Source organism: Protopterus annectens, chromosome 3.part1 (assembly GCF_019279795.1).
Source record: "Protopterus annectens isolate FY-2018-M chromosome 3.part1, PAN1.0, whole genome shotgun sequence".
Classification (NCBI taxonomy): Eukaryota; Metazoa; Chordata; order Ceratodontiformes; family Protopteridae; genus Protopterus; species Protopterus annectens.
This window is the reverse complement of record NC_056732.1, coordinates 733069849-733096979: the sequence shown is the minus strand read 5'-3', so window position 1 is coordinate 733096979 and position 27131 is coordinate 733069849. Positions and strand designations below refer to the sequence as shown.

The 27131-nt window shown below is 41.8% G+C and overlaps 1 protein-coding gene across 1 annotated transcript in view; it reads right to left on the bottom strand.

The window, feature by feature from the left end:
• The window catches only part of PKHD1L1 (PKHD1 like 1), a 1597738-nt gene that overhangs the window by 435528 nt on the left and 1135079 nt on the right, over positions 1-27131 (bottom strand). The window contains exons 45-46 of the mRNA XM_044066249.1: positions 19712-19868; positions 4446-4602 (exon numbers count right to left, since the gene is read on the bottom strand). Coding sequence (XP_043922184.1) covers positions 4446-4602; positions 19712-19868 — 314 coding nt within the window. The remainder of the gene's footprint in view (positions 1-4445; positions 4603-19711; positions 19869-27131) is intronic.

Below are 27131 nucleotides of genomic sequence, written 5' to 3'. Positions count from 1 at the left end.
CAGACTCCAGGTGGTGCATATCTGGGGAAGAACTGTGCAGACCAACTGTTTGAGGCATCATCTATGGTGCACATCATCTTCTATACAGGAGAGTGCAGATCGCAGATGGCACACTGTATCAGGGGTAGTGACTTTATGGTGTGAAGACTGGATCTAGGTGAGTTGGTCATGTCAACTAATATTGCCAAAAAATGGCCATGGGTTGGTGGAGAGTGAATTGAGGACCTGACCTACACCAGGGAGCCATTCTTACAGTGAGAAGGATCTATGTGCTCCTATTAGTTGGTCTGTGCCTGCCTAGAAAGCCCAGCCTTAAGTCAGTAAGCTGCTGATCAGATGGTGTCCCAGCTGTACTGCCCCAGGAGACAAGGTGGAAAGTTAGTGCAGCAAACTCATTTGACGTAGGATCAAGAATGTAATATTCAATGGGAGGACAGGATAGAAATGGTGTGTGAATTGTTGTGGAGACAGAGTCTTCAAAATCAGTAAGGGATGTCATCAAAATTAGAAAAAGACTCATGGCAATCATATTGCCAGAGTAAAGATAAGACTGTATTCATAATCTCAGTATGCCCCATAGCAGGGTTGTGATGGCAAATAAGAGTGCATTCAGGCAGCAGGTGCAGGACCTACTAGATAACATGATTCAAAGTGGTCTTGTAGCTCAGTGGTTAGAGCACTGGTCTATTTGACCAGGGATCATGAGTTCAAATTTCATCCAGGCATCTGCTTGTCCCTTTACCAGCGGCAGTGGTGCAATGGATAATGCATCTGGCTATGGCTCAGAAGACTGTAGGTTCAATTCCTGCCTGTCTCAGTTGATACATTTTAGGGGTTCAGAGCTGGCACAATGTTTAAGTTGTTCACTTCACAGACACAATGTACAATATACAGGCTCTGATTCTCACCTTTCAAGGGAAATTGACTAGGCATAAAATGGCCTGCAAGGGCAGGTAGTACTCACTTATGAACCTATGAGCTTATGAAAATGGGCTAATGTTGATAATGGGGGTTATAAGTGCTCATATCTGGACAGACAGAAAAGGATATGATGACTGGCTAGGTCCACCTGGGTTGGGCGTTAGGAATAGAGAAATGGAGGCAGTTCTGGACTTCCATCTGGAAAATGGCTTGATGGTGGCCAACACATGGTACACAAAGACAAAAATAACCACAAAATCACATACAAAAGTGGTCAACATACAACTAAACTGGGCTTCCTCCTAGTAAGGAAAGGGCACTGATGAAGAATCAGAGAGTGAAAAATCATCCTCAGTAAAACAGTTAGCTCCTAGCATAAACTAGTGGTGGCCACAATCTGCTGTAAGCTATGGTTATAGAAAACTCTACGTTCAACAGAGACTAGACTGAAGACCTGGACATTGACTGGACTGAAAGCACAGAGGTTCAAGGAAATACTCAGACGTGCAGCACATCAGGTATAAAAGGGGAAATAGGTGGAGCTGAAAAAGAATGGTAGCATCTCAAAGCAGTATGTGTAAAGACTACAGAATGGATAAGCAGCAGAGCCAGATATGGAAATAAGGTACATAAGAAAGCTTGTGGTGGAATGCAGAAGTCCAGAAAGTTATCAAAAGAAAGGAGAACAGGAGAAAGTGGGAGATAGAATGGGTGGACTAGATTAAGAAGGAGTACTGGGTTTACAAAGATGGTAAGAGGGCAGGAGCAATAACAAAAAACAAGGCATCAAAGACACTCTACCAGCTTCTGAAAAGAGAGTTAGCAAATGGCAAAAGAAATGTCATATCTGGATGCAATGCAAAGAGAGAAAGCTAAATAAAACAGTTATCAGACATCATTCATAAAGATACCAGCAACAGTCTGCTCACCAGTCCAGAGGACGTCAAAGGCAGATAGAAACACTTCCAGAAACCTCTGAATGAAGAAACCTGACAGAACCTATATTGCCCCATTCATGGCCTACAATGAGAGAGGAAGAAGAACCCACCCAATAGGAAGTAGAAACTGAATGGGGAAAAAGAAGTCAGATAAAGTAGCAGGTTCAGATGAAGTCATGACACATATAATCAAGATGTTGGATGAGTTACGGGAGAAATAGCTCCTGAGGGTTCTCATTACATTGTGGAGAGAAAGGCATATCTCAGATGACTGGAGATTTAGCACTCGTGCCAATGTGTACAAAAACAAAGGGGACATCCATAATTGTAGGCAGTACAGAGATATAATACTCTTGTCATATTGTATGAAAGTGCTAGAGATGGTGACTGACAAATATGCACAGTAAAATAAAGTAAAATGGGAAGATGACAGTTCAGATTCAGATCAGGATGCAGCACAGTCAACCCAATATCTGCAGTGAGATAGACAGTGGAGAAGAATCTAGAGATGAGGAAATAGTTCAACTGGGCATTCCTAGACTTGGAGAAAGCATATAACAAGGTCCCAAGAAAACTAATTTGGGAAGTCCTGAAATAGTCTGAAGTCCTGGAAACACTGATAGATGTAATGCAGGCTTTGAACAAGGACCCAATGATATATGTATGAAAGGTGTTCAGACTCACGGAAGGGTTTCCAGTGGGAGTGGGCATGCATTAGGGTTCATCTCTGAAGTCACTGCTATTCATACTGGAAATGGACTACATTAGCAAGCATATATGAGGGAACAGATCAACAAAGCTGCTGTATGCAGATGAAGTAGCATTACAAGCAGACTCTGAACAGGAACTTCAGCAAATGATAGGGGACTGAAGTGCAGAACTGAAGACACATGAGTTGAAACTGAGGACAGACAAGGCAGTTATTATGGAGGAAAATGGGGGAAATCAGAATAAACTGAAAACTGAGGAAAGATGGGAAAATAGTAGAACAGGTTAATAGCCTTGAATATCTGGAAAATATGGCTGAAAAGAAGGGAAGTCAGAATGGGGAGGTCAAAGCTAGATTCAGGGGTGCTGCAGCCAACTGGGAGAGGGTGGGGGTAGTGTGTGATAGAAGAATGCAAAAGAGTCTAAAAAGTAGATTGTATAAACCAGGAGTGTGACTACTGTTTCTGTAAGACACAAACTATTGGGCAGTGAAGGCATAGCAGCTGATGACTCTTGAAGTAATGGAGATGAAGTAACTGAAATGGGAGGTAAAATGCACACTGTGGGGCAGATGAAGAAATAAGGACATCAAAGCAGAAGCCAAAGTAGCCCAATTTGCGGAGAAGTTCAAAGATAACAGGTTACAGTAGTTTAGTCACATGTGCAGAAAAGCAGAAAACTACTTGGTGAAACAGATTTGGGATAAACGGGAAGAAGTCAAGAGGCTATGAGGATGTCCAGTCAAGAGATAGATGAATTGTGTTAAATAAAACATGCGACAGTCAGGAATGACTGTCAAAGAAGGTAGGAGGCTGGAACTGAACCAATAAAGGTGGCAACAGTTGACAAGACACCCTGTCCCCATGTAGAATATTGGTAAAACTGGAGTGATGATGCTGAAGGATATTGCTACCTGGAAGTATAAGGGCATGCAAACATACATACACACACACACACACACACACACACACACACACACACACACACACACACACACACACACACACACACACACACACACACACACACACACACACACACACACACACACACACACACACACACACACACACACACACACACACACACACACACACACACTCAATCATTCTTTCTGTCTAGCAGTCTGTCTCTCAATCTAGCTAGCTATCAAGTTAGCTAGGTAGCTACATTTCTTTACCTACCATGTCTCTCTCTGTCCATCTTTTGTGAAGATATAATAATATACTTGGTCCACAAAGTAATAAAAAATGTATTTTTGCAACACAGATTTATCTCTGTACAGCAAATCCACTGCTATTTGCATCAACAATTGCTTAAATTGTGTCTAATGCCAGAAAATCTTGCTGGTACTTATTTATTCAACATTTTATACACACACACACACATATGTATACATATATGCATATATATATATATATATATATATATATATATATATATATATATATATATATATATATATACACACACACACACACACACACACACACACACACACATATATATATATATAAATAAAACACACACACACACACACACACACACACACACACACACACACACACACACACACACACACACACACACACACACACACACACACACACTCACACACACATACACTCACACACACACACACACACACACACACACAGGTTTTATTGAAATTTGATATGCTGTAACACAGCTATGGTTTAAAATTACTCTGTGAATCAAGACGTTTAATATTATAAGTAATGCATTTTACTTGGTGAAATGGTAAAATGTTAAGTTTTCATGAAACACAACTATCAAGCATTGCAAATGATATGACTGCTTCCAGTAAATTTTAAGAAAGACTTGAATAAGTACTGTTAAAAACTGTTAGCTGAATACCTTGAATAAGAAGCATCTTCAGAACAGGAGTGCTTTGATCTAACAAGATTGTTTGTCCTTCTGTGATGACTGCAAAGGAACCTTCATCAGGTGGAGGCAACCCTCCCCAGGTGTATATGGATGACCAGACGTCAATGTAAAAGAAATCTGCATTGTCCTGCAAATCAAAATACACACGCAAGAACAGTTTCTTAAATTTAGTGTTTCAAATAGTTCTCAGTTTCACAGCTAACCTTCTCCAACAAAATAAATGTATGCTTGCATTGAATGGCACAAGACATCTGCAGATTCATATACCCAAAGCAATACAGGTGCTGTATCTGTATATATATCTGTTATATAGCAAAAAAAAAAAAAAAAGGCAAAACAAAATAAGCTAGTTAACTGCTTTCATCCTCCAACAGAACTTCATTAGAGTAAGTCAAAGTAAGTAAAACAACTGCAAATACATCTTCCATAACACAGCACAAACCAAGGATGTGATATCCTTTACTAATAGCTCTGCACAGTGCTGGGCATTGCTTCTACGATTACTAACATAGTTAAAGAAGGCATTGCAGTTATTCTTTACCTGACTGGCTATTTTTAGCCCATATCATCACTAAATTAAAAAAAATAATAATAACAGGACTGCTGAAAAATTCATCTCACAGCACAGGTTAATAGGTACTTACTAGACTATTTATCTGTGAGGATCTTAAAAAAAACTTGTTTTACATTCAAATGGCAATTTTTAGCTCTTGTATTTTGTGTGCAAATAAACTAGAAGTGGGAAGAATGGAATGTTGGGACATTTATTTGTTGCTTCTATCCATGAGGAATATGGGTGCTAAACCAGGGATGAATTAGCAATATCATTCCATTTGTCCAAATTATGGTTGAATAGAATAACAGAAGTATTTTGCCTTACGTGGAAGACCATTTCACAAAAAAAAGTATTCAATGTGATAAATACCAGTCCTCCAACATGTTCTATTTATGTTGCAAGAGAGATTGTGACCACTGGATTGGGTGATCATACTACCATTAGACTTACAAATATGTGTTAGGATTGGCAGGATAGGATCTGTTGAGGTTCTATACATGAGGCATACTGTAGGTCATGTCTTAGTAGCCTGTATGATATCAAATAGAGGGACAAGTCTTTGAGATGGTTTGCATAGTTTTTTGTGATTTAAGCCCTTGTCTTTTTTAGTGAGAAAGCATTGTGATCACTCCAGCTGTGACAACTTAGATCCAATGGTATAATGACAGCTAAACGCAGTGGAATGATTACATGCCTGGATGGCATAACTTTAGATATAAGCTGTGCAGTTAAAAAGGAATTCTTTACAATATCGGATACAAAGTGATCAAAGGAGACTTCATTGCCAACATAGGTTCTCAGATTCCTGACTATAGGATCAACTTTCAGGGGTGTGTTGTCAATGTGATGGTTACAAGCAAAGTCATGCTTTCTGAAGGATGGGATTGTACATTTCTTGTCATTTAGTTTTTATCCATGATTTTTGACAGTAGCTATTGGTATGGTTAAGGCCTCTTGGAGGATTATGGTGTCCTCCGGGGAGTATGGGGAGTTTACTGTTGTCTGAAAACTTGGTCAGACATAAATCCTTAACATTTGCTTTGGGTTCTGAGATGTATATGCCAAAGAGGAGTAGCCCAAGGGCTGAAACCTGGGATATACTCTTAGTGACAGTTTTTTTTTTTTTGAGGAGATAGAGTCTCCCAACTTAATTTCCTGTGTTTTGTTTGTTAGGCAATGTGCTGTCCAATGGGTTACATATGGATTTACATTTAGTTGTGAGAGTTTATCTATGATAGCTGGGTGTGAGATGGTGGCAAATGCCTTAGCAAGGTCTCAGAATATGGTGTGTACGGATTTGCCCTTATCCATTGCTTCATTAACCTTCTCGAAAAATTCAACCAGGTTACGTAGGCAGGATCTGTCCATTATTAATCCAAACTGACTTGGGTCAAATTTGTAGGTAACCTATGTCCTTATTTATTAATTCCATAATGATCCTTCCTGTAGCATTACAGATTAGGCTGGCCAGACTTATGGATATTTAATTACCTGGATCCATTGAAGCCCAACCTTTTTGCAGTCAGATGACGGTCTTATCCTCCATTTATCTGGCATGAAGCCTGTTTGAAGGCTGATACTGACTAACCAAAATAAAGAGTCTGATAAGTCATGTTTCAGGCTAACCAGTAGGAAGCCTAGTATGTTCTTTTTCCCTATAGAAGTAGTACTCTTGGCCTTGGATAGTGCCTTGAGGACTTATTTATGGGAGGTTTGGGGGTATAGATGCAGATACGTGATCTAGGGTAATGCAATTTGAGCTAAATTTGTCTACTAGCATACACTGGCTATGTCCTCTTGGTCCAAGGATGTGATATCCTTTACTAATAGCTCTGTGCAGTGCTGGGCATTGCTTCTACGATTACTAACATAGTTAAAGAAGGCATTGCAGTTATTCTTTACCTGACTGGCTATTTTTAGCCCATACCATCAGGGTCTGGAGTTCCTTGTTAAGTTTAGCAAGAGCATTATTGGCATTTTTATAGTAAATTTTATTTTGCATACAATGATTTTTTTTCATTTATTATAGAGCCTATTTATATTAGGGCTCCACCATACAGGTTTATTTTCAAATTTGGAGATATATTTACTTCTGATGGGGCACAGATACATCTATACACTATTAAAATGTGTGTAAAATTTGGTGGTAATGGAAGTAGTGGAGCTAGAGTGGGGTGGAAGTGGCTGCTGTCCTGGGTGCAAAGTGGTGGTGGTGGTGGTGGTGGTGGGGTAGGCGCATTCAGCAGATCCTGATTTCTCTTTCATGGAATAATGGCTTTTAAAATCCAGTATTGCATTTGCAGTCAGACCTGAACACTGTAGTTCTCTGTGTTTGGTCTAAACTGTAACAAGCAGTTTGCTACAGTTTAAAAGTAAAAAATCACATAAATGCTTTCCTGCTCTCCTCCAAATCTTGCTGCCCTCCTCTCTTCACTACCTACTATCTCTAATATACAGTACTCAAATACTCTCATACAGGGCCTACTATCTTGCAAATTATTTTATCTTGTGAGATGTCTCCTTAATAGCATCAGTTTTTGATTGTATCACTCAATGTGTGTTTTGTTCTACCAATACTGACATCCAGGGTCTACTATGTATAAGCTAAGCTTGCTCACAACAAACTGTTGCACAATATATCTCTTTGATTGTATATATACCTCTGTAAGAATTGTTTTTTGTTTGTAATTGTGGTGTTGTGGAGCTTTTCACCCCAGGCCTCGCTGTAAATGGACCTCGTTCCTGTCGGACGTCCCCGGTAAACAAATGTAAAATAAAATAAATAAAAATAAAATAAATAAATAAAAAAATTCTCTCTCTCTCTCTTTTTTTTTTTAATACTCAAACCTGAGTGCTGTAGTACTCCATCTGGGGTATAAACTGCAACAGTTTGCTACAGTTTAAAGGCAAACAAATCTCTTTCTTTTTTTACTAAGTCCTGTGTGCTGTAGCACTCAATCTAGGGTATAAACTGTAGCAAACTGCATACTACATTTGTAGCAAACACTTTGTTACAGTTTAAAATACAAGAGATTTCTTTCTTTGTTTTTTAAATTAAAACCTGAGCCCTGCAGAGCTTCATGCTGGGTATAAAATGATGAAGCAGTTTGCTACTTTTATAGCAAGCAGTTTGCTACAGTTTAAAAGAAAAAATATATATATTTTTAAATTAAGATGTGTGAAAGTAGGGTTGGGGGCAGGGCACAGAAATGAGACATGGATGGATGGGGTGGGAGAGCTGTCATACATCTGGCCACCTTACTGATGTGCCAGTAGAAGGAGCAGATTTTTTTTTTTTGCTTGAAGAGCTGGTTGGGGGTTGGTGGATGCATGGAATGGGTACTAAAGGTAGGTTTTGCAAAAGTAATTTTTCCTCCCTTCACTTGAAGTGCTGAGGGGGTGGGGTTGCTAGTTCATGGGACTGATACAGGACACCAGTTGAGGCAGTTATGCTTCTGAGCAATGGGGCCATCATGATGGAAGTGGCTTTTCAATTTAGCCAGGTCATCACTCAGTTTAAGTTGCTTCCTCTTGACATAATCAGTGAATACCATGGTACTGGCAGATGCTTATGGCTTCAGTCTTAAGGTGAATGTGACTGATTTGAGCTCTGATTTGACCATGGAGGAAGTTATAATTGCTGGGGAGCAAAGCTATCCCATATTGGTAAGGACTAAGACTAGGATTTTTTCAGCCCTTGTAGAGGTGCAGACTAACTGGTTCAGAGAATTTGAATAGATTGAGTCCATAAAATTCTGGGCATGCATGTTTGAGGACATATAAGTGTCCAAGTTAATAGAGAGGTCTCCTAGGAGAATGCTGTTTGGCTTAATGCATAGAAACTTCATACTGGTTAGGTAGGAAGTACAGGCTGAGGGGGACATAGTGGGAGTCCTATAGTTACCTATGACATGATAAGGGATTTTATTAATAGTAAGTTGGACATGAAGGAATCCAAGGTCATTGTCTTTTCTAATGAATTTGGAGGTGATTTTTTTTTTAAATATGAAGTCACTGACAGCTTTAGTACCATCATCTAATGTGGTAGTCCTGAACGTGTGGTAGTCCAGAACATGTAGTAGTTCTGAAGGTTTGGTAGTCCTGAACATGTGGTAGTCCTGAACATGTGGTAGTCCTGAATGTGGGATAGTCCTAAACACGTGGTAGTCCTGAACGTGTGGTACTCCTGAACATGTGGTAGTCCTGAACATATGTTAGTCCTGAACATGTGGTAGTCCTGAATGTGTGGTTGTCCTGAACATGTGTTAGTCCTTGACGTGTGATAGTCCTGAACATGTGGTAGTCATGAACATGTGGTAGTCCTGAATGTGTGGTAGTCCTGAACGTGTGGTATTCCAGAATGTGTAGTAGTCCTAAACATGTGGTAGTCCTAAACATGTGGTAGTCCTGAACGTGTGGTACTCCTGAACATGTGGTAGCCCTGAATGTGTGGGAGTCCTGAACATATGTTAGTCCTGAATGTGTGGTAGTCCTGAATGTGTGGTAGTCCTGACCATGTGGTAGTCCTGAATGCATGGTAGTCCTGAACATGTGGTAGTCCTGAATGTGTGGTAGTCCTGAACACGTAGCACTCCTGAACGTGTGGTAGTCATGAACATGTGGTAGTCCTGAATGTGTGGTAGCCCTGAACGTGTGGTAGCCCTGAACTTGTGGCAGTCCTGAATGTGTGGTAGTCCTGAACGTGTGGTACTCCTGCACATGTGGCAGCCCTGAATGTATGGTAGTCCTGAACATGTGTTAGTCCTGAACGTGTGGTAGTCCTGAGCATGTAGTAGGCCTGAACGTGTGGTAGTCATAAACATGTGGTAGTCCTGAACATGTGATAGTCCTGAACGTGTGGTAGTCCTGAACATGTGGTAGTCCTGAATGTGTGGTAGTCCGGAACGTGTGGTAGTCTGGAACGTGTGGTAGTCCGGAACGTGTGGTAGTGCTGAATGTGTGGTAGTCCTGAACATGTGGTATTCCTGAACATGTGGTAGTCCTGAATGTGTGGTAGTCCTGAACATGTAGTACTCCTGAACTTGTGGTAGTCATGAACATGTGGTAGTCCTGAACATGTGATAGTCCTGAACATGTGGTAGTCCTGAATGTGTGGTAGTCCTGAATGTGTGGTAGTCCTGAACGTGTGGTACTACTGAACGTGTGGTAGGCCTGAATGTGTGGTAGTCCTGAACATGTGGTAGTCCTGAATGTGTGGTAGTCCTGAACATGTAGTACTCCTGAACTTGTGGTAGTCATGAACATGTGGTAGTCCTGAACATGTGGTAGGTATTGAAACCCTACACTGTTGGAGTACACTTGTTGATTTTGACCCAGGTCTCTATGATGATGTCACAGAGATCATGAGATAAAAAAGACTAAAGCCACACTCATTTATATAATAATAATAATAATAATAATAATAATAATAATAATAATAATCTGTTTAAAATGCACACTGCACCTTTCTGCATAACAATAATACTGCTTTTACATTTGGCCACAGAACTTCTAGATATCTTTAAATATTTAAAATTTAACTACTTTTCTTTAACAAGTACTTAGTCTACTGTGAACAGTTATGTCTCATTTACTCAATAGGAGTATTCAAACTCAGAACATCTAAAGCTTTGGCAGTTTGGTTGTGACACTCCCAAGGTCTCAAAATGCAAAATCATTTTTTTTCTGCAGGAGGAAAGTTCCATCCATACTCATTGGGGAGACAAGCAGTCCTTGCATTCTGAGACACTCTTCCTCTCGCTGTGTACGTGTGTATGTGTGCGCGCGAGTGTGTGTGTGTGTGTGTGTGTGTGTGTGTGTGCTCATGCATGCATATGTATGTGAGTGTGTACGTGTGCATATGTGAGTGTGTGTGTGTGTGTGTGTGTGTGTGTGTGTGTGTGTGTGTGTGTGTGTATATATATATATATATATATATATATATATATATATATAAAGTCTGAGATTGCAGAAACTTAGATAAGAGGTAGAACATGAGGAATAACACCACTCATCTTCTTGCTCTTCTCTGAAGAACAGCTATAGCAGGACACCATTGGTCTTCTGGGTTCAACATTCTCAGCATCAGCCAACTGAACAGTAGTTGGGCTTCCTGCCAGAGTTTGCAGTAAAACTGGCACAACAGAAGCCATATATTTCACTGATTTGGCATATTACATTGAACAAAATACAGGAGTGCAGGCACTTGTTTTGACCTACATCTGTTTTTGCTTGGTCATGCAAGATTCACATTTATGACCAAACTATTACAGCCGTGCCTGTTCCAGGACCCAGAGTTGACCAGTGATTATTGGTAAACTACACTTATTGTAGCACATACATACTAGTGTATGTCTGACAATTGACATCATTGACCCTGGCATGTCACACCTTTAACAACTTTTCATTAATAATTTTCTACAGTAAGTGTGTTCATTCATTCATTTATTGTCCAGTACCAACTTTACCCCATTTAGGGTGTTTGGAGGCCTGTAGTCTATCCAGGTAAAAGATATGACATAGAACCAGTTCTAGTGAAAATATCAGTAAACTGAATAGTGCATGTACATGCACACACACACACACACACTCACATATGCACACATACACACTCACATACATATGCATGCATGAGCACACACACACACACACACACACACACACACACACACACACACACACACACACACACACACACACATATGCACACATACACACTCACATACATATGCATGCATGAGCACACACACACACACACACACACACACACACACACACACACACACACTCACATATGCACACGTACACACTCACATACATATGCATGCATGAGCACACACACACACACACACACACACACACACACACACACACACACACACACACAAGCACACACACACACACAGCACACACACATGCACACGCACACTCACATATGCACACATACACACTCACATGCATATGCATGCGTGAGCACACATGCACACTCACACGTGCACACACACACACACACACACACACACACACACACACACACACACACACACACACACACACACACACAGTCTTTTTTAAATTCTTTCTGCAGCCCCATACTATTATACTATATTATTGAAGGAAATAGGTTGATCCTTTTAGAGATGCACTAGTCACATGATATCATTGGCTGAGCATGTGGAGGGAGGTACTGCCTTATTTTACTTACTAATGCAAATATGCCAAAAAATAAAAGATTTCTGCACACAGAGGTACACATGGCAAACACAATTTTTTCCCCTGCTTCTGTAAGTAGCCCCTCCCCCATGGAGATTGTTTGGGAGAGTGCTGCTGCTTTCAGAAAAAGAAAATACATGCAAGTTAATTTAGATTAGTTATATTAGAGCTGCATCAAATTAAAATAAAGTGTGCACATTGTTTAAAAAATCTAAGTGGAGGAAACTGAACTATACCTGCTTTTTCAGTGAATTGTAATACGTAAAAATAAAATCTGTAAAATGGTATGCAAATGTATTTGCCCCTGTATAAATGTGTACTATAGCATACAAATGAAACTACCACTTGCTCCAGAAATCTGCTCACTGGAGCAAAGTCTACTGCTAGAACACCATGGCTGGGTAACTTGATGGTAACTTGTTGGGACTCTCCCTTGTGTCCTTTTTCACACAATGTTTGCCAGACATATATAAATGAGGAAATAAGAAGCATATCTTCTGAAAAACAAGCTAAAGCCACATGGAATCTTATTTGGGGACTTAGAAACAGAGGTGCATACTGTTAATTCATAAAGTTACAGGGGTCATTGCTTTACCTGCTGAAGCATTTCCTTTGAAACAAAACTCAGGCAATGTTATACAGCCTGTAAGGAAGCTGAACATTACATCTTGACCTTAAAAGCTAAAGTAAAGGCAGAGTGTATGTTTTAAACGAAACAGATATTTTTTTATTCAATGTTAGTTTTTTTCCTAAGCATTATCTGTCTGTTTGAATGTTTTATTTTCAATTCATTACACAATTTCTTTAAAATCTGTATAGTTATTTGGGAAGGGAATCCATCCATCCACAATCTCTTTTTTCCATTTCTGAACATGGGTTCTGATGTCACTTCAACAGTGACAATCATCTAGAGCCAATGCTCATATTGCTGAGTGGCTAGGCCTGCCATGACAGTTCTTCCATACCACACACATGCACACAGACACTCACACCTATGGGCAATTTAGTGTGTCCAATCCACCTAACGCATGCCTTTGAAATGTGAGTGAAAACAGGAGCACCTGGGGGGAAAACCCACACAAACACAGGGAGGACATGCAGACTCCACACACAAGGCACCCCAGCAGAGAATCAATGCCCCACTGTGATGCCACTATGTATTTCAAGTAAATCATTTTATTAGTACTTGTGGCTAATTGTTTTCTTATTAGTTTAAGGGTTTATGCATTTTGCTGGTTTCTATAGATATGTGGAATCTGCCCTATGAAGGATGACTACTAAAAGCAAATATTGCCATCTGATATTTAAGGGTTACTTAAATTAAGAGCAAACAAGAGGGTTTCTTGTTTTGATAGTTTTTGACAAACTATCAGCAGCATACCACAAACTTGGAAATGGAGGGCATTTGTACTGGACAGCTATCAGTTACCCCAACCATGATGGAAACTATAGTGTGGATGCACGTGTGTCTGTGCATGTACAAAATAATCTTGGTCACGTTTTAATTATTACTAATAAGATTGCCCTAGAAGGCACTGGATTCATTATAAAGTAGATGATCTACTAGAAAGCCAGTGATTATAGCTCTGATTTTTAGCTTTACATTCTTATCTTAATTGGGTGTGTTGGCCATTACCCAAGGCAGCAGTGCACATTTACCATGCAGCCTTAAGACCAAATGCCCTTTGTATATTATCTGGTGCAGCAGTGAGTTTCAAACTCCATAATCTGGTTTTGTTGTACTCAAATATTGTCAGTAACATTGCGGGAGTTAAAAGTTTGTAATCCCTTTCTGTCACATATTAACTGATGGCAGTGGTGAGATTTAAACCTAGTAATACTCCCTGTTCTCACACCCTAGTTATATTCAATGGAATACTAGACTTCTGCATAGGTAAGGCATATCAATCATTGCCTCATATATGACACAATTTTAAATCTGGTAGTGCACTTGGTTTGGTAAATGGAGGCTATTCTTTGCATTTTTGTTTTGCAAAACAAAACAAAAATGTTTTAGCATTTCCATTATCAGCACTTTCAGTTTTCTATTTTATTTCTGTTATCTTACACCTATCTATCTTTCTTTCCTTTCTCTGTACCGGCTTATGGAAGATCTCTCAAGAAACCTATGCTTTCCATACTACTTTTTCTTTTGTGTTCTCTTCTATTTCACATAGAACAACACGATGCATACTCTAACATACACACAACATTGCTGCTAATCCCCAAAACAACCATTAACACTTTAAAATAAATAAAAGGTACAGTTGTGTTAGGTAAAACTTAAAATAACATTAGATGTTCTAATGGATCACTGTTGCAGTAGCCTAAGCTATATGGATCCTACCCCTACTGAAACCATCCAGCTTCACAAAGCAGATGGGTTCCTCCATGCACTGTTAAGAGCTCAGGCAAAGCTTCAGAAAAGGACACTTGGAGCAAAAAAAAAAAAAAAGTGCAAAGCAATTTTTTTCCCCCAGGAGGAAGGCAGGAGCCCTGAACAACAGTTCTAGAAAACAAACCAAACAACAGGTATATTCAAAAAAGGGTGGATAGAGCCATACTCTGATAACACCAAAATATAAAAGCAAGAGAAATGGGCTGGGAAAAGGGGAGGCTGCTGCAATATTGAGCTGCTGGAACATCTACTGTTATGCTAAGTTTTACTTACACAACAGTATTATGTTCAAACACAGATCACTGTTGCAGCAGCCTAAGTTATAACAATTGATTACCATACCTTAGGGAAGTAAAATGGGAAAAAAGAGGAGGCCAATTAGCTAAGACCCCTACAGTCACTTGACTATGGTTCTAGAAAAGCCTATTCTGGACCTGGAAAATGAATCCAGCTTGTAGAACTTTATGAAATTGTATACAGAGGACTAAACTGCTACATCTGTAATACTTCTAGAGTCCAACCCTTTATAGAAAGCCACAGAAGAAGCCAGAGGCCCTGTGGAATGAGCTTTAACCCTGCCTGGAAGGGGCTTAATATGGTGAGTATAACAAAAGACAATAGCAAGAGACAACCACCTGGAAATGATCTGTTGTGATACTGGTTGTCTTTCCTCTTACCTTCATAGGAGACAAACAGCTGATCAGCTTCACTGAAGGTTCAGGTTTTGTCTAGGTAGTATCTGAGCTGTCTATGGGCATCTAGAATGCGAAAGATCCTTTTCCCTTGTTCATAGGTTCAGAAAAGATGACTGGGAGATTAACAGTCTGGCTTTAAGAAAACTATGAGACCACCTTAGGCATAAAGATAGTAATTGTTCTCAAAGAAACCTTGTCCCTGTGGAAAACAAGGGAGGGATGACTCATTATAAGAGCCTGTAAGTTAGATACTCTCCTAGTAGATATCTGAGCAATCAGTAACACAGTTTTCCATGTGAAGAACCTCAATTCAGCCTCATAAGCTGGTTCATATGGAGACAGGGAAAGCTTCTCATGCAAAAAGTTCACATTTCAAGGAGGAGCCACCTGTTTCCCAGGTGGATGAGTATGTAATACCCCTTTCAAAAAACTGTTTAATTTGAACATTATTATAGAAATGGGGGTCCAAGAACAGACAAGTAGAAGTTGCCATCAAATGTACCTTGACAGAGGAATATGTAAGGCTGTAGGACAGTAACTCTCACAAATAATCAAGAATAAAAGCAGGCACGAAGAGGATCCTGGTTCTTTGACTGGTACCAACTAGAAAATCTTTTCCACTTGGACATATATGATTTTGTAGTAGCAATTTTTCTTACTTTCTTTAGTACCTGATATAAATTATCCAGGAAGTTAATAGAGGAGTTTTTTGATTGGATTGTATTAAACTTGCCCAATCTGTCTGGGTAAATCCAGTCTGTGGGGAAGTTTGTGATAAGTGTCTTTTTGAAGATGAGAGAACTGGTGTTGCTTTGGCCAAAAGGGAGTCACCATAACATTTTTGGAGAGTCGTTCTGGATCTTTAGGAAGTCTGGAAAAGAATACTGGAACATTCTTTTCCATGGGAAGGAGAAAGCATCTGCCTTTCAGGCCCATTTGCAATGAGTCCTGAAGCAGAACCTATTTAGTTATCTGTTCTAAATGGAGGCAAACAGATCTGCTTGAGGTGTTTCCTACAATTGGATCCTTTCTTGGAAGGCCCCAGGATGAAATTTCCATTTGTGTGTATTTGTGTGGGGTTGTCCTGGTCCTGCTGAGCTTGTCTGCAATGAAGTTTTGCACTGATGGAATATAAGAAGCAAGAAGAGTCAAACTGAGATTTGGGAAGTCATCTACCCCACGGAACTACCACAGTGACAATGTGCCCCTAAGAGCTGACCCAGTTTTATAGGATTTGGGAACTTATGTGGACAGTGACCTAATTTATGACTAACATTTGATTATTTTTGTCAAAATGTCCTTCTGTACTGCATAGCTTATAAACAAAGGTATTGTGTCTCGATCTAGGGATGTCATTGCCCCACTTTACTTACCCCTCATTAGGCCAATCATTGAATATAATGTCCCCTTTGGTAAGTATCTATCCAAAGACATGCAACAACTGGAATGCCCACAGAGATGCCTTAATTAAAGGATAAAAGGCCTAAACAACATATTCTACATGGACCATCTCAAAGCCCTGTCAGTATACTCAGTATCCTAGAGACTGATAAGAGGTGACCTACGTCTGGCATACAAGGAATCCCCCGACCCATTACTGAGAGATTTACTGCACATCAGCAAGTCAAATAGCATTAGAACTACTCAGTCAAGGGATCTAAACATCTTTTGCAACATCAACAGAATAGTTTGGAGGGGGACAGGTATATCTCACAGAGGACACTGCTGCTGTGGAACAGACTCCACATCCATATAAAACAAAGTTTATTCCTGTCCATATTCAAGCACAAGATAGGAAACAGAAAATTTACCCCAGGACTGCCCCTGTACAACTAATGGACAGAGGAAGCTTTTAAATGTTTTATCCCTTGCCTGGGTCCCCTCAAATTTTCTATGGCATAATACTAGTTATTCTCATTAGGGGTAACATATAATTATCGACTATTGGATGGGTAATGCCATTCTAAAACCAAATCGGAAAGTTATTTCAAGCACAAAAAGGGAAAACTGACTAGGTTTAAAATGGCTTGCAAGAGCAGCTAGCATAGTACTTACCTATGAACCTATGTGCTGAGTTGGATCCTCCCAGTCTATCCAGTAAGTTTGCCAAGATGGTAGGAATCTGGTACCCCCTGTTTGTCTATGTGCCACATCACTGTGCTGTTGTTTGGGTACACCTGCAAAGATCCTGGGGACCAGAGATGATTCAAGGTTTTCAAAGCACTGATAACTGTCAACATCTCTTTGATATTTATATACTTCTGTTTGTCTACAGGATCCCAGAGAGCCTGCACTTTTATCCATTTTAAAACCTTTTCCATTCTAGGTCTGAAGTGTCTATGGTCTGATGTGTCTATGGTGACTGACTGGGGTAAGTGGGGTAGAAAGGGAGAATGGAAGACCTGGATTACAAGCTGTTGCTGCACCAAACATCCAGTCTTCCTCTTTAGAAATTCCAGAACTAGGATCTGAAAGAACAAAGGGTGTAGATGCTGAATTCGGACTCATCTGAGATAATAGTGTATTTATTTCATGTATAGTCTAATCTGGGAAAAATAAGAATAATTTATGGCATGATTTTGACTGGAGAAACTCTGGTACAACTGTTGAAACATGTCAACTTTGTCTGGAGGAAAAAAAGGTTCTTCTCAAAACAAAGTGGAATAAACATCTCAGGAAAATCATTCTCTGAGCATGGATAAGAGAAAACTTATGAAAGTTTATTTGAAAACCCAAACTGAGTAGAACAGTTGCTAAAGACTTTTGACAGCTGAAAAAAAGAGTCTGCGAAGATAAGACAATCATTCAAATATGGAAAAAATGTGAACATCTTGAATTCTGCAGTAAACAATAACTGGATCTAGACATTTTGTGAATACTTTTGGTGAAGTGGAACGTTCAATGTGAAGTGATAATGTAATCTATATACAGCAAATCTTAAGAAACACCTGAAATGCTCTACAATGGGATGTGATGGTAGGCGTCCTTTAGATCCAGATTTACCATGAAAGCTAGAGGGGATCAGAGGTACAAGAGATTGAACAGAAAATTTCTTCAACTTTAGAATCCTGATAAAATGATTTAGGGCTCCACGACCCTTCTATTTTGGGAACTAGAAAAAAAACTTGGATAAGAAACTTTTGTCTGAGAGATTGGGAAATACAGGTTTTATGACTCACCACCGTATCATATGTTGCAGGATGGGAGGAAACAGAGATATTTAGTTCTTGGATAAGACAGAATCCCAAGGAAAGGGAGAACTATTCTCATTGCCAACGGTGTAACCCTGCCGGATTACTTTCACTGTCTGGATTTCTGAAACAATCTGGTACAACAATGAGGGGTAAAGTCACAGAGACTTGAAAACATTACCTGCAGGGAAAAGGGGGTGATTGAATGCACAGATTTTATTTCTTTTTCACTGAAGTGCTTCACTGCATATGTGGGTTTATAAAAAACAGCTTTATTTAGCAAATATGCAAACCATTTGTTGAAGCACTAATTAATTTGAAGAAAAACTGAAACAATTAAATGAACCATTTTAAAACATTCATATTTGCAAAATATTAACCACATTTTAATGCCATATAAGCATTTGATTGTACCTAGTTCTGCAGACATATGTAAATACTATGAAGCATAATACTTTTGTTTTACAAACTGCAAAGACTCCCAAGATCTAGAGCTAATGTCTTTGTCTCATTTTTGAGGGAACAGCATGAAGTAACACAAAGCCCATGTTGAAATACTTGGTTATACTCTTAGCATACAGTTATTGATCCTTTTTGGTATCCAGACAAATTCTGTGGTACAGATTGCCTCTTTTTCTTTTTTAAATTTAGTCTAAGTGTCAGAACACACACACACACACACACACACACACACACACACACACACACACACACACACACACACACACACACACACACACACATTATCTACCAATGGGTACCTTGCATCTCTTTATGCTATGGGAGGACACCACAGATGCTAGTAAAAATCCATGTGGATGCAGGAGTGACGTGAAGGTTCCATACAAACGACACCCCAGTTGGGAATCAGAATGGAGAATAAAGGACTGTGAGTCAGCAAAACTAACTGCTGCAATGCTTTGCAACTCTTTGATCAGCCATTTTACAGTGAATTATGATTTCTTTCCACAGATACAGTTCTGGAACAAGGCACACACTCACTTTAAACATTTCTGAAACCTAATATTACTAATTTATTTTTGCCAAGTACTTTTATCCTTCATGACTATAATTACATTAGAGAATGAAAAATAATATGGGTCATTAACAAGGCAATTTAACAGAAAATATATCTTATCTTAATGAAAAAAATACAATGATAAGAAAACAGCTGCTTAGCTTACCAGTTTGGCAATTCCTTTGTGTCCAATATTAACCTTCACTTTAGTTTGCTCTGATGGAGAATGAGAATTGGTGATACAGATAACATTTGTACTATTTGTGAAAGTGACATTGCATGGAGTTCCTGCAATAGTGACCATTACTTCCTCAATCTGTGTACTAAAAGAAACAAAAAATGAGGTATGTTAGAGTAGCAAGTATTTTAAGCATACTTTTAATTGTATTATACTTTTAATTATATATAAATCCCTACCATCCCTACATTCCTGTACAATACTTTGATTTGATTAGTCAGATAACAAGATGATCACTCATTCTGTATATTTAAGTTATTGAAGATTCAGATACTTTTTCACAGTGTTTGCATGATACTGTGAGGGTGGTATAGCAAACAGAATGCTATTATCATAAGAAGTCTGTGCCAAGATTGAGTGTAACTATTTCTAGTGTTACAAATTGCTTGATGCAAATATCTCTTTTACTGTTCTTTTTCTGTCTTGTGTAGGCATACAAAATGTTCATTTATTCATTTGTTTACTCATTCTTTTTCTAGTATCCATTCCATCCTATTCATTGTTTGGAGAAATTGGAGCCTAACTTGGCAAGCAATGATTGGAAGACACAGAACTTTTAGTTATGTACTTACCATAACTTTAGATGTATGGGATCCATCTCGCCTACATTCTGTACTGATGGGTTCGGAGCCGATCCTCGGCTCCGACTCGGCACGCTATACTATAGAACGAAGTATCTTATTGGCTGAGCTATCCCACATCCCAGGATGCACCACCACTGCTTCCCCAGATCTTGTTTGTCCGCACACATGCACACACACATAGACTGTTGATATAATATTGCCAAGTGTTCCAAGAGAGGAAACAGTTGAACTCGGACCGTCCGGTCTCTTCTGATCTCCAAGGCAGGGGGAAGGAGGGTGGGTTATTAGGAATGTAGGCGAGATGGATCCCATACATCTGAAGTTATGGTAAGTACATAACTAAAAGATGTTATGTGATCCTATCTCGCCTACATTCTGTACTAATGGGACAGCGTCCCTAGCACCTGATTCCTGGGTGGCTCACTGGAAAACACTCCTGAGAACTGTGGAACCGAAGGAAGCTCGCCCCCAAGATGCCACGTCCAATTTGTAATGAGAAATGAAGGTGTGAGGAGAAGACCATGTAGCCACAGCACAAATGTCACTAATGGCAAGCTTAGAATGAAAAGCTGCCGAAGTAGCCATAGCCCTGGTAGAATGAGCTTTCACTGTAGTTGTAAGCTCTTTATTAGAAATAAAGTAAGTATGACTGATACAGTCTCTGATCCACTTGGCAATAGTGACTTTCGTGATGGCTTTGCCCAATTTATTGTCCGAAAAGGACACAAACAACTGATCTGTTTTCCGTGTTTGGTGCGTCCTATCCAAATAGAAGCGCAATTGTCTGTGAACATCCAAGGTGTGAAAGATGTATTCCGCTCTATTCGAGTACTTTGGGAAGAAAACTGGAAGTTCCAAAGACTGTTGCAGACAAAAACTAGAACAAACCTTAGGAACAAAGGATGGATTCGGTCTGAGGGATACTCTATCCTTATGAAAAACCAGGTATGGTGGTTTGACACATAGGGCTTGAAGTTCCGAAACTCTTCTGGCTGATGTAATTGCAACTAAGAACGCAGTCTTCCAAGAAAGAAATTTCAAGTCACAAGTTGCTGCCGGCTCAAAGGGGGAAGAGGTCAAAGCACGTAACACAACATTAAGGTCCCACGGTGGAGCGGGATGAGATATCGGGGGCCGAAGTAGCCCAGCACCTTTCATGAAGGCTTTACACAACTTGTTGCTCATCAAAGGTGGTTCTATGCTCTCATGAAAATTGGAAATAGCTGCCAATTGAACCTTGATGGTAGAGACCGAAGAACCTTGATTGGACAGAGAAGCTAAAAACTTTAGAACCTCTGACACCGGGACAGTTATGGGATCTAATCCCCGGAGTTGGGCCCAAATAGCAAATCTCTTCCATTTGCTGTTATACATTTTCTTAGTAGAAGTCTTATGGGCCGAGGACAAGATATGTATGACTTCCGGGTCCAAAGCATGGTTCCTGACTATGGTCGGAAGAGGAGGAGCCAAGCTGTTAACCTCAACGAGTGGAGGGACTGATGAAGTTGTCCCGACTGATGGGTCAAAAGATCCAGAACTTGGTGCAAGAACCATGGACCGTCCAGTGCATATTTCCGAAGAAAGGGAAACCAGACTTGACAAGGCCAGTATGGGGCAACTAAAATCATTTTGTTCTCCAAGCGAATCGCCTTTTGGATCACCTTGGGAAGAAGGGGAACCGGTGGAAAGGCGTATAGCAGGCCGGTGGGCCAAGCTTGGACTAGGGCGTCCTTGGGAATCTCCCCTGGAAATGGGGTGAGAGAGAAGAACTGTTGGCATTTCGTGTTGAGGGGGGTTGCGAAAAGGTCACAACAAGGAGTTCCCCATCTTCTGAAAATCTGAGTTGCCACTCTGTGGTTCAGAGACCACTCGTGAGGAGAGAGAATAGTTCTGCTCAGTCTGTCGGCTATCACATTGGATCTCCCTGGAATGTGTGTTGCTACCAGAAAATGTTTGGTTGCAATCGCCCAATCCCATACTTTCATGGCCTCTCTGCAAAGGGGGTAGGATCTGGTCCCTCCTTGCTTGTTCAGGTACCAGACTACTGACATGTTGTTGGACTGAATGGCAATCATGCCCGGGGGGAGGTAATCGTGTAGTGCTTGCAGCGATAGAAGCACCGCCCTCATTTCTAGTATGTTGATGTGGAGGAGAGTCTCGTTGGACTGCCACTTGCCTTGGACTGACCTGCCCAGGTAATGTCCCCCCCACCCCGTCTGGGAGGCGTCCGTAGTCAATGTGGCCACTGGAGGTGGTGGAACGAAGGGTCGCCCCTGATCCAGGTTGGAGGAATGAAGCCACCAACGAAGGTCCTGTTTGCACGTCTCTGTGATCAGAATGAGGTGACTGAGAGGGAGATCCTGATAGGACCACTGGACTGACAGGAGCCACTGGAGAATCCTCATATGTAACCTTGCCAAGGGGACTAGGAGAACGGTGGCCGACATGGAACCTAACAGTTGTAAGACCATCCTGGCTGGAGCTCGGTGTTTGAGGAGCAAGGCTCGAACTTGAGATTGTAATGTTTCTATCCTCTCTGTAGGAAGATAGACCCGCATTTGCTTTGAGTCTATCTCTACTCCGATAAACCGTATGCGCTGAGATGGCAGCAACACCGACTTTGCCCAATTGAAGGTGATTCCTAGGGAGTTGCCTAGAGATATAGTGGCTGCGAGGTTTTGTAAGAGTAGACACCTGGAGGTGGCAGTTAGGAGCCAGTCGTCTAGGTATGGAAACACCTGGAATCCTAGACTTCTCAGGTGAGCAGTCACCACCGCCAAACATTTGGTGAACACCCTGGGGGCTGTGGTGAGACCAAAGGGCAGTGCACGGAACTGAAAATGACTGTCTCCCAGGCTGAAGCGCAAGTGTCTTCTGGACACCTGATCTATCAGGATGTGATAATAGGCGTCCTTGAGATCTATGGAGCACATCCAAACACCTTTCTCCAGCAGCGGGAGAATGGATTGCAAAGTGACCATCCAGAACTTGGACTTCTTGACTGATCGATTTAGCTTGCTGAGATCCAAAATGGGCCTCAAGTCCCCGGTCTTTTTTGGCACCAAAAAGAATCTTGAGTAAGTCCCTAATCCAGTCTGGCCTACGGGGACCGGTTGGATGACTCCTTTTTGAAGCAGCTTTGAGATTTCGATGGCTGCAAGATCCCGTTGACTGGGTGGTGGGTCTGGGATTTTTCGGGATGGTGGGGGGGGTTGAGAAAAAGGGATGGTGTAACCTCCGGCGATGATTAGGAGCACCCATCGGTCCTGAGTGATATTCTCCCAGGCCTTTAGGTGCTTTGAAAAACAACCCTCGACTGGCTCCGGAGCTGCACAGTCGGGCAATCCTTCAGGGATGCTGGAAGGTTGAGGAGCCACAAAAAGACTCGTGGTCTCCAGTGTTGCGGGGGCCTCCACCGCCTCTGGGACGGCGTCTTCCTGAAAAATTTCCCCCTCCTCTGCCTCTAGAAGGGGGATCGCCCTGCTGTGAAGAGTAAGCCTTTTGAGATTTACGGAACCACATCTTCCCCCCTCTTCTAGCCTTGGGATAAGGCCTGAAGGGAGTGGAAAACCGTGCCCCTACGGCAGCCAAGGTCTTACCCTCTTGTTCACAGCGAGTCAAGGTGTCCTTTACCTTGGGTACAAACAAAGAGGATCCATCAAAGGGAGCGTCGGCAAAGGAAGACTTGAAGGCTTCCACAAAATGACACAGGCGAAGCCAGGCTGGTCTCCGTAGAGCAACACCTGTTCCCGCCGCTCTACTCGCCCCCTCGGCTGCATACGAAATGAGCCTCATGGACAAGTTCAATATCGATGATAGGGTAGCCAACTGAGAGCTAACCGTCTGGGCCAACTGCTCAGGTAGGTTACCAGAGAGGGTATCTGAAAGTTCCTTGACCAGATCACTCTGAAGTCTAGTGAAGTGCGTCAGATAATGCAGAGACCTTAAAGTAAAGGCTGCTGAAGTAAGGGTGCGCTTCCCATACCGATCCATGCTCCTGGACTCTTTATTAGGAGGATGGACGGACGTCGAAGCCTCTGCCACATCTTGTTGGGTAGCAGATGCCACCACCAGGGCATCTACAGCCACACCTTTGGAGAGGAAATCCTTTTCGGGGGGGGCTGAAAGAAATTTATTAGGGCGAGCTGGCACAGGTTCCACAGAATCCAGGTGCTCCCATGCCCTTCGAGAGATCAAATCCAGAAGCTCATTGAAGGGCGGAGACACCCAGGAGGCGGAGGGCTGAGCCCCGAATGCCTTGAGGAATACCGACTCCTCAGCGGAAGGGGGTTTGGACTGCCAGTCGCCTCATTGCTTCAGGATTTCTAAGATGTCCGCAAAGGAGACATCATCCGAGGATGACTTGGGGGACCCCTCCGCATCATCGAGGTCAGTGTCCGAGGTGAGAGACTCATCAGGGGAGTCGACGTGCTTCCTCTTGCACTGTCTCTTCCTTGGAGGTTCCTCCGAAGATGCTTCGGAGGGACCTTCAGGAAGGGGGGAACTCCCAATGGGGTTGACCTCAGGCCCCAGGGCTCCGCTGTCTTGAGACAGGGGGACTACAAAGGAACCAGTCTCCGTGCCAAGGGAATATGCCGGTGAGACGGTGGAGGTGGCCAAAGAGGATTTGGCCAAAGCACTCCTCATGGCCCTGAAGGCGGGACCCCCAGAGTCCTGGGAAGGTCCGACCCCCGAGGTCATAACAGTATACGGCACTCCCGCAGCCGACGCACCGAGAGGGAGGCTCGGAACCGAAAACATCGGACGCGAAGCGTCACCCCCGGGGCCGACCGAGGAGGTCCATGTACTGAACTCCGACCCGAAGGGCGGGGTTGGAGTAAGGGTCGGAGCCAACCCGAAAACCTCCACCGGCTCCACCAGCACCGGCTCCAACGGTGCCAAGGCTGTTGGAGGAGGAACCAAGACAACAGGGTGGGCAATCGGCTCCGGAGCCGAGTGGGCTGGAGCTGAGACCAACTTTTGGAAGACTGGAGACTGAAACAGCCTTTGAAGTACCCTGTCTATGTCCGAATCCGACATCCTCGAAGATCGAGAAGAGATCGAATGAGTTCGAGTCGACTTCTCCACCGGTTCCGAAGGACTGGGGGACCGGCTCCGAATCATCTCGATAAATATCGGTGCCGAGGGAGACTGCACGACCATTGCACTTTCCCTCGGAGCCGAAGTGGACTTCGGTGCCGAAGGGGAAGAGTCTGAGCGGGCAACTCTCATCGGCTCCGAAGACAGTGGAGCCGATGAAGGTGACCAGTCTCTCGAAGCTCTAGCCATCGGCTCCGAAGCCAGAGGAGTCGAGGCTGGAGGCATCGAGGGAGACCGTTCCGCCCTCGGCTCCGAAGTCCATGGAGCTGATGGAAAAGCCTGCTGAGATTTCTTTGTGGCCGGTTCCGACGGGCTGGTCGGAGCCAATGATTTCTTTTTCTTCGAAGGTGAAGAGGAAGAAGATAAAGCCTCCTCAAAAGAAGGTGTAATAAGCCCTTTTAGAATCAATTTGTTTTTCCTCTCTTGGAGGACTCGGGAGGAAAAGGCTTGACAAACGCTGCATGACTCCTGAAGATGTTTAGGGCCTAAACAATACACACACAAAGAGTGATCGTCCGTTATGGACATTTTGTAGCTGCATTTAGAGCATTTCTTGAACCCAGATGGTCTGTGCTCTTTCAACATATTGACTCACAAACACTACAACCAAAAAGGAAACTTTCTCCAAAAACTTGTTAAAGAAAAATGCAAATAAGTACAAGACCCCTCTAACAGAAAACGGGATTACTTGACCAACTATAACACTACAACAAGACTCACACTAAATATATAACTCACGCGCGAGGGCAAGGCCCCTCTAACTTAAACGGGATCCTTTCCCTCAAATAAAAGACAAATTTACCACAAGTTTTTACCAAAAATCAGTCACACAACAATGATAGCTGTTAAAACAGCTTTTGGGTAGGTTAAACAAAAATTTCTGACAGAAATTTGTTGAAGAAATAGACACTTAGCTCAGCCAAGTCCGAGACCACATCTTTGCTGTAAAGCGGCAAACGAGATCTGGGGAAGCAGTGGTGGTGCATCCTGGGATGTAGGATAGCTCAGCCAATAAGAGACTTCATTCTATAGTATAGCGTGCCGAGTCGGAGCCGAGGATCGGCTCCGAACCCATCAGTACAGAATGTAGGCGAGATAGGATCACATAACATCCAGCCAAGAATGCTACAACAGTCCATCAAAGCACATGTAGACATAAACAAGTACACTAGAACATTTATGAGCAATCTGGAGCATTAAAATTTCACCTATTAAAGTGTTTGGCATGTGGAAAGAGGACAGTAATCCTGGTAAAAACCCACACAGAAAAAGGAAGGAATACAAAATGTTCATCAAGACATCCCATATTGGAAGTAAACAATAGACTGAACCATGAGGAAGTATTGCTAACTATTGTGCCACTATGCTGCTAACAACTTATCTATGACTCCTAAAACTAATCACTCTGACAATTTTGTCGTTCTTTGACTTGCTGTTTCCTTTTCCTCACTATTTCCACATGTTGCTTATATACTGCTTGTCGTGCTATTCACAACTGCAAGCACAGCTGTAATTGTCTTTGTACAGCTGGAATGCGAGGATTCAACACATTGATTAGTCACACTGCTAGACCGTGATGACTGTGACAAGCTACTTTAAAACTTAAGGGGCTAACCTAATGCCTTCCTTATAAGACTGTTTTTCACAGTGATATGGTCATAAAG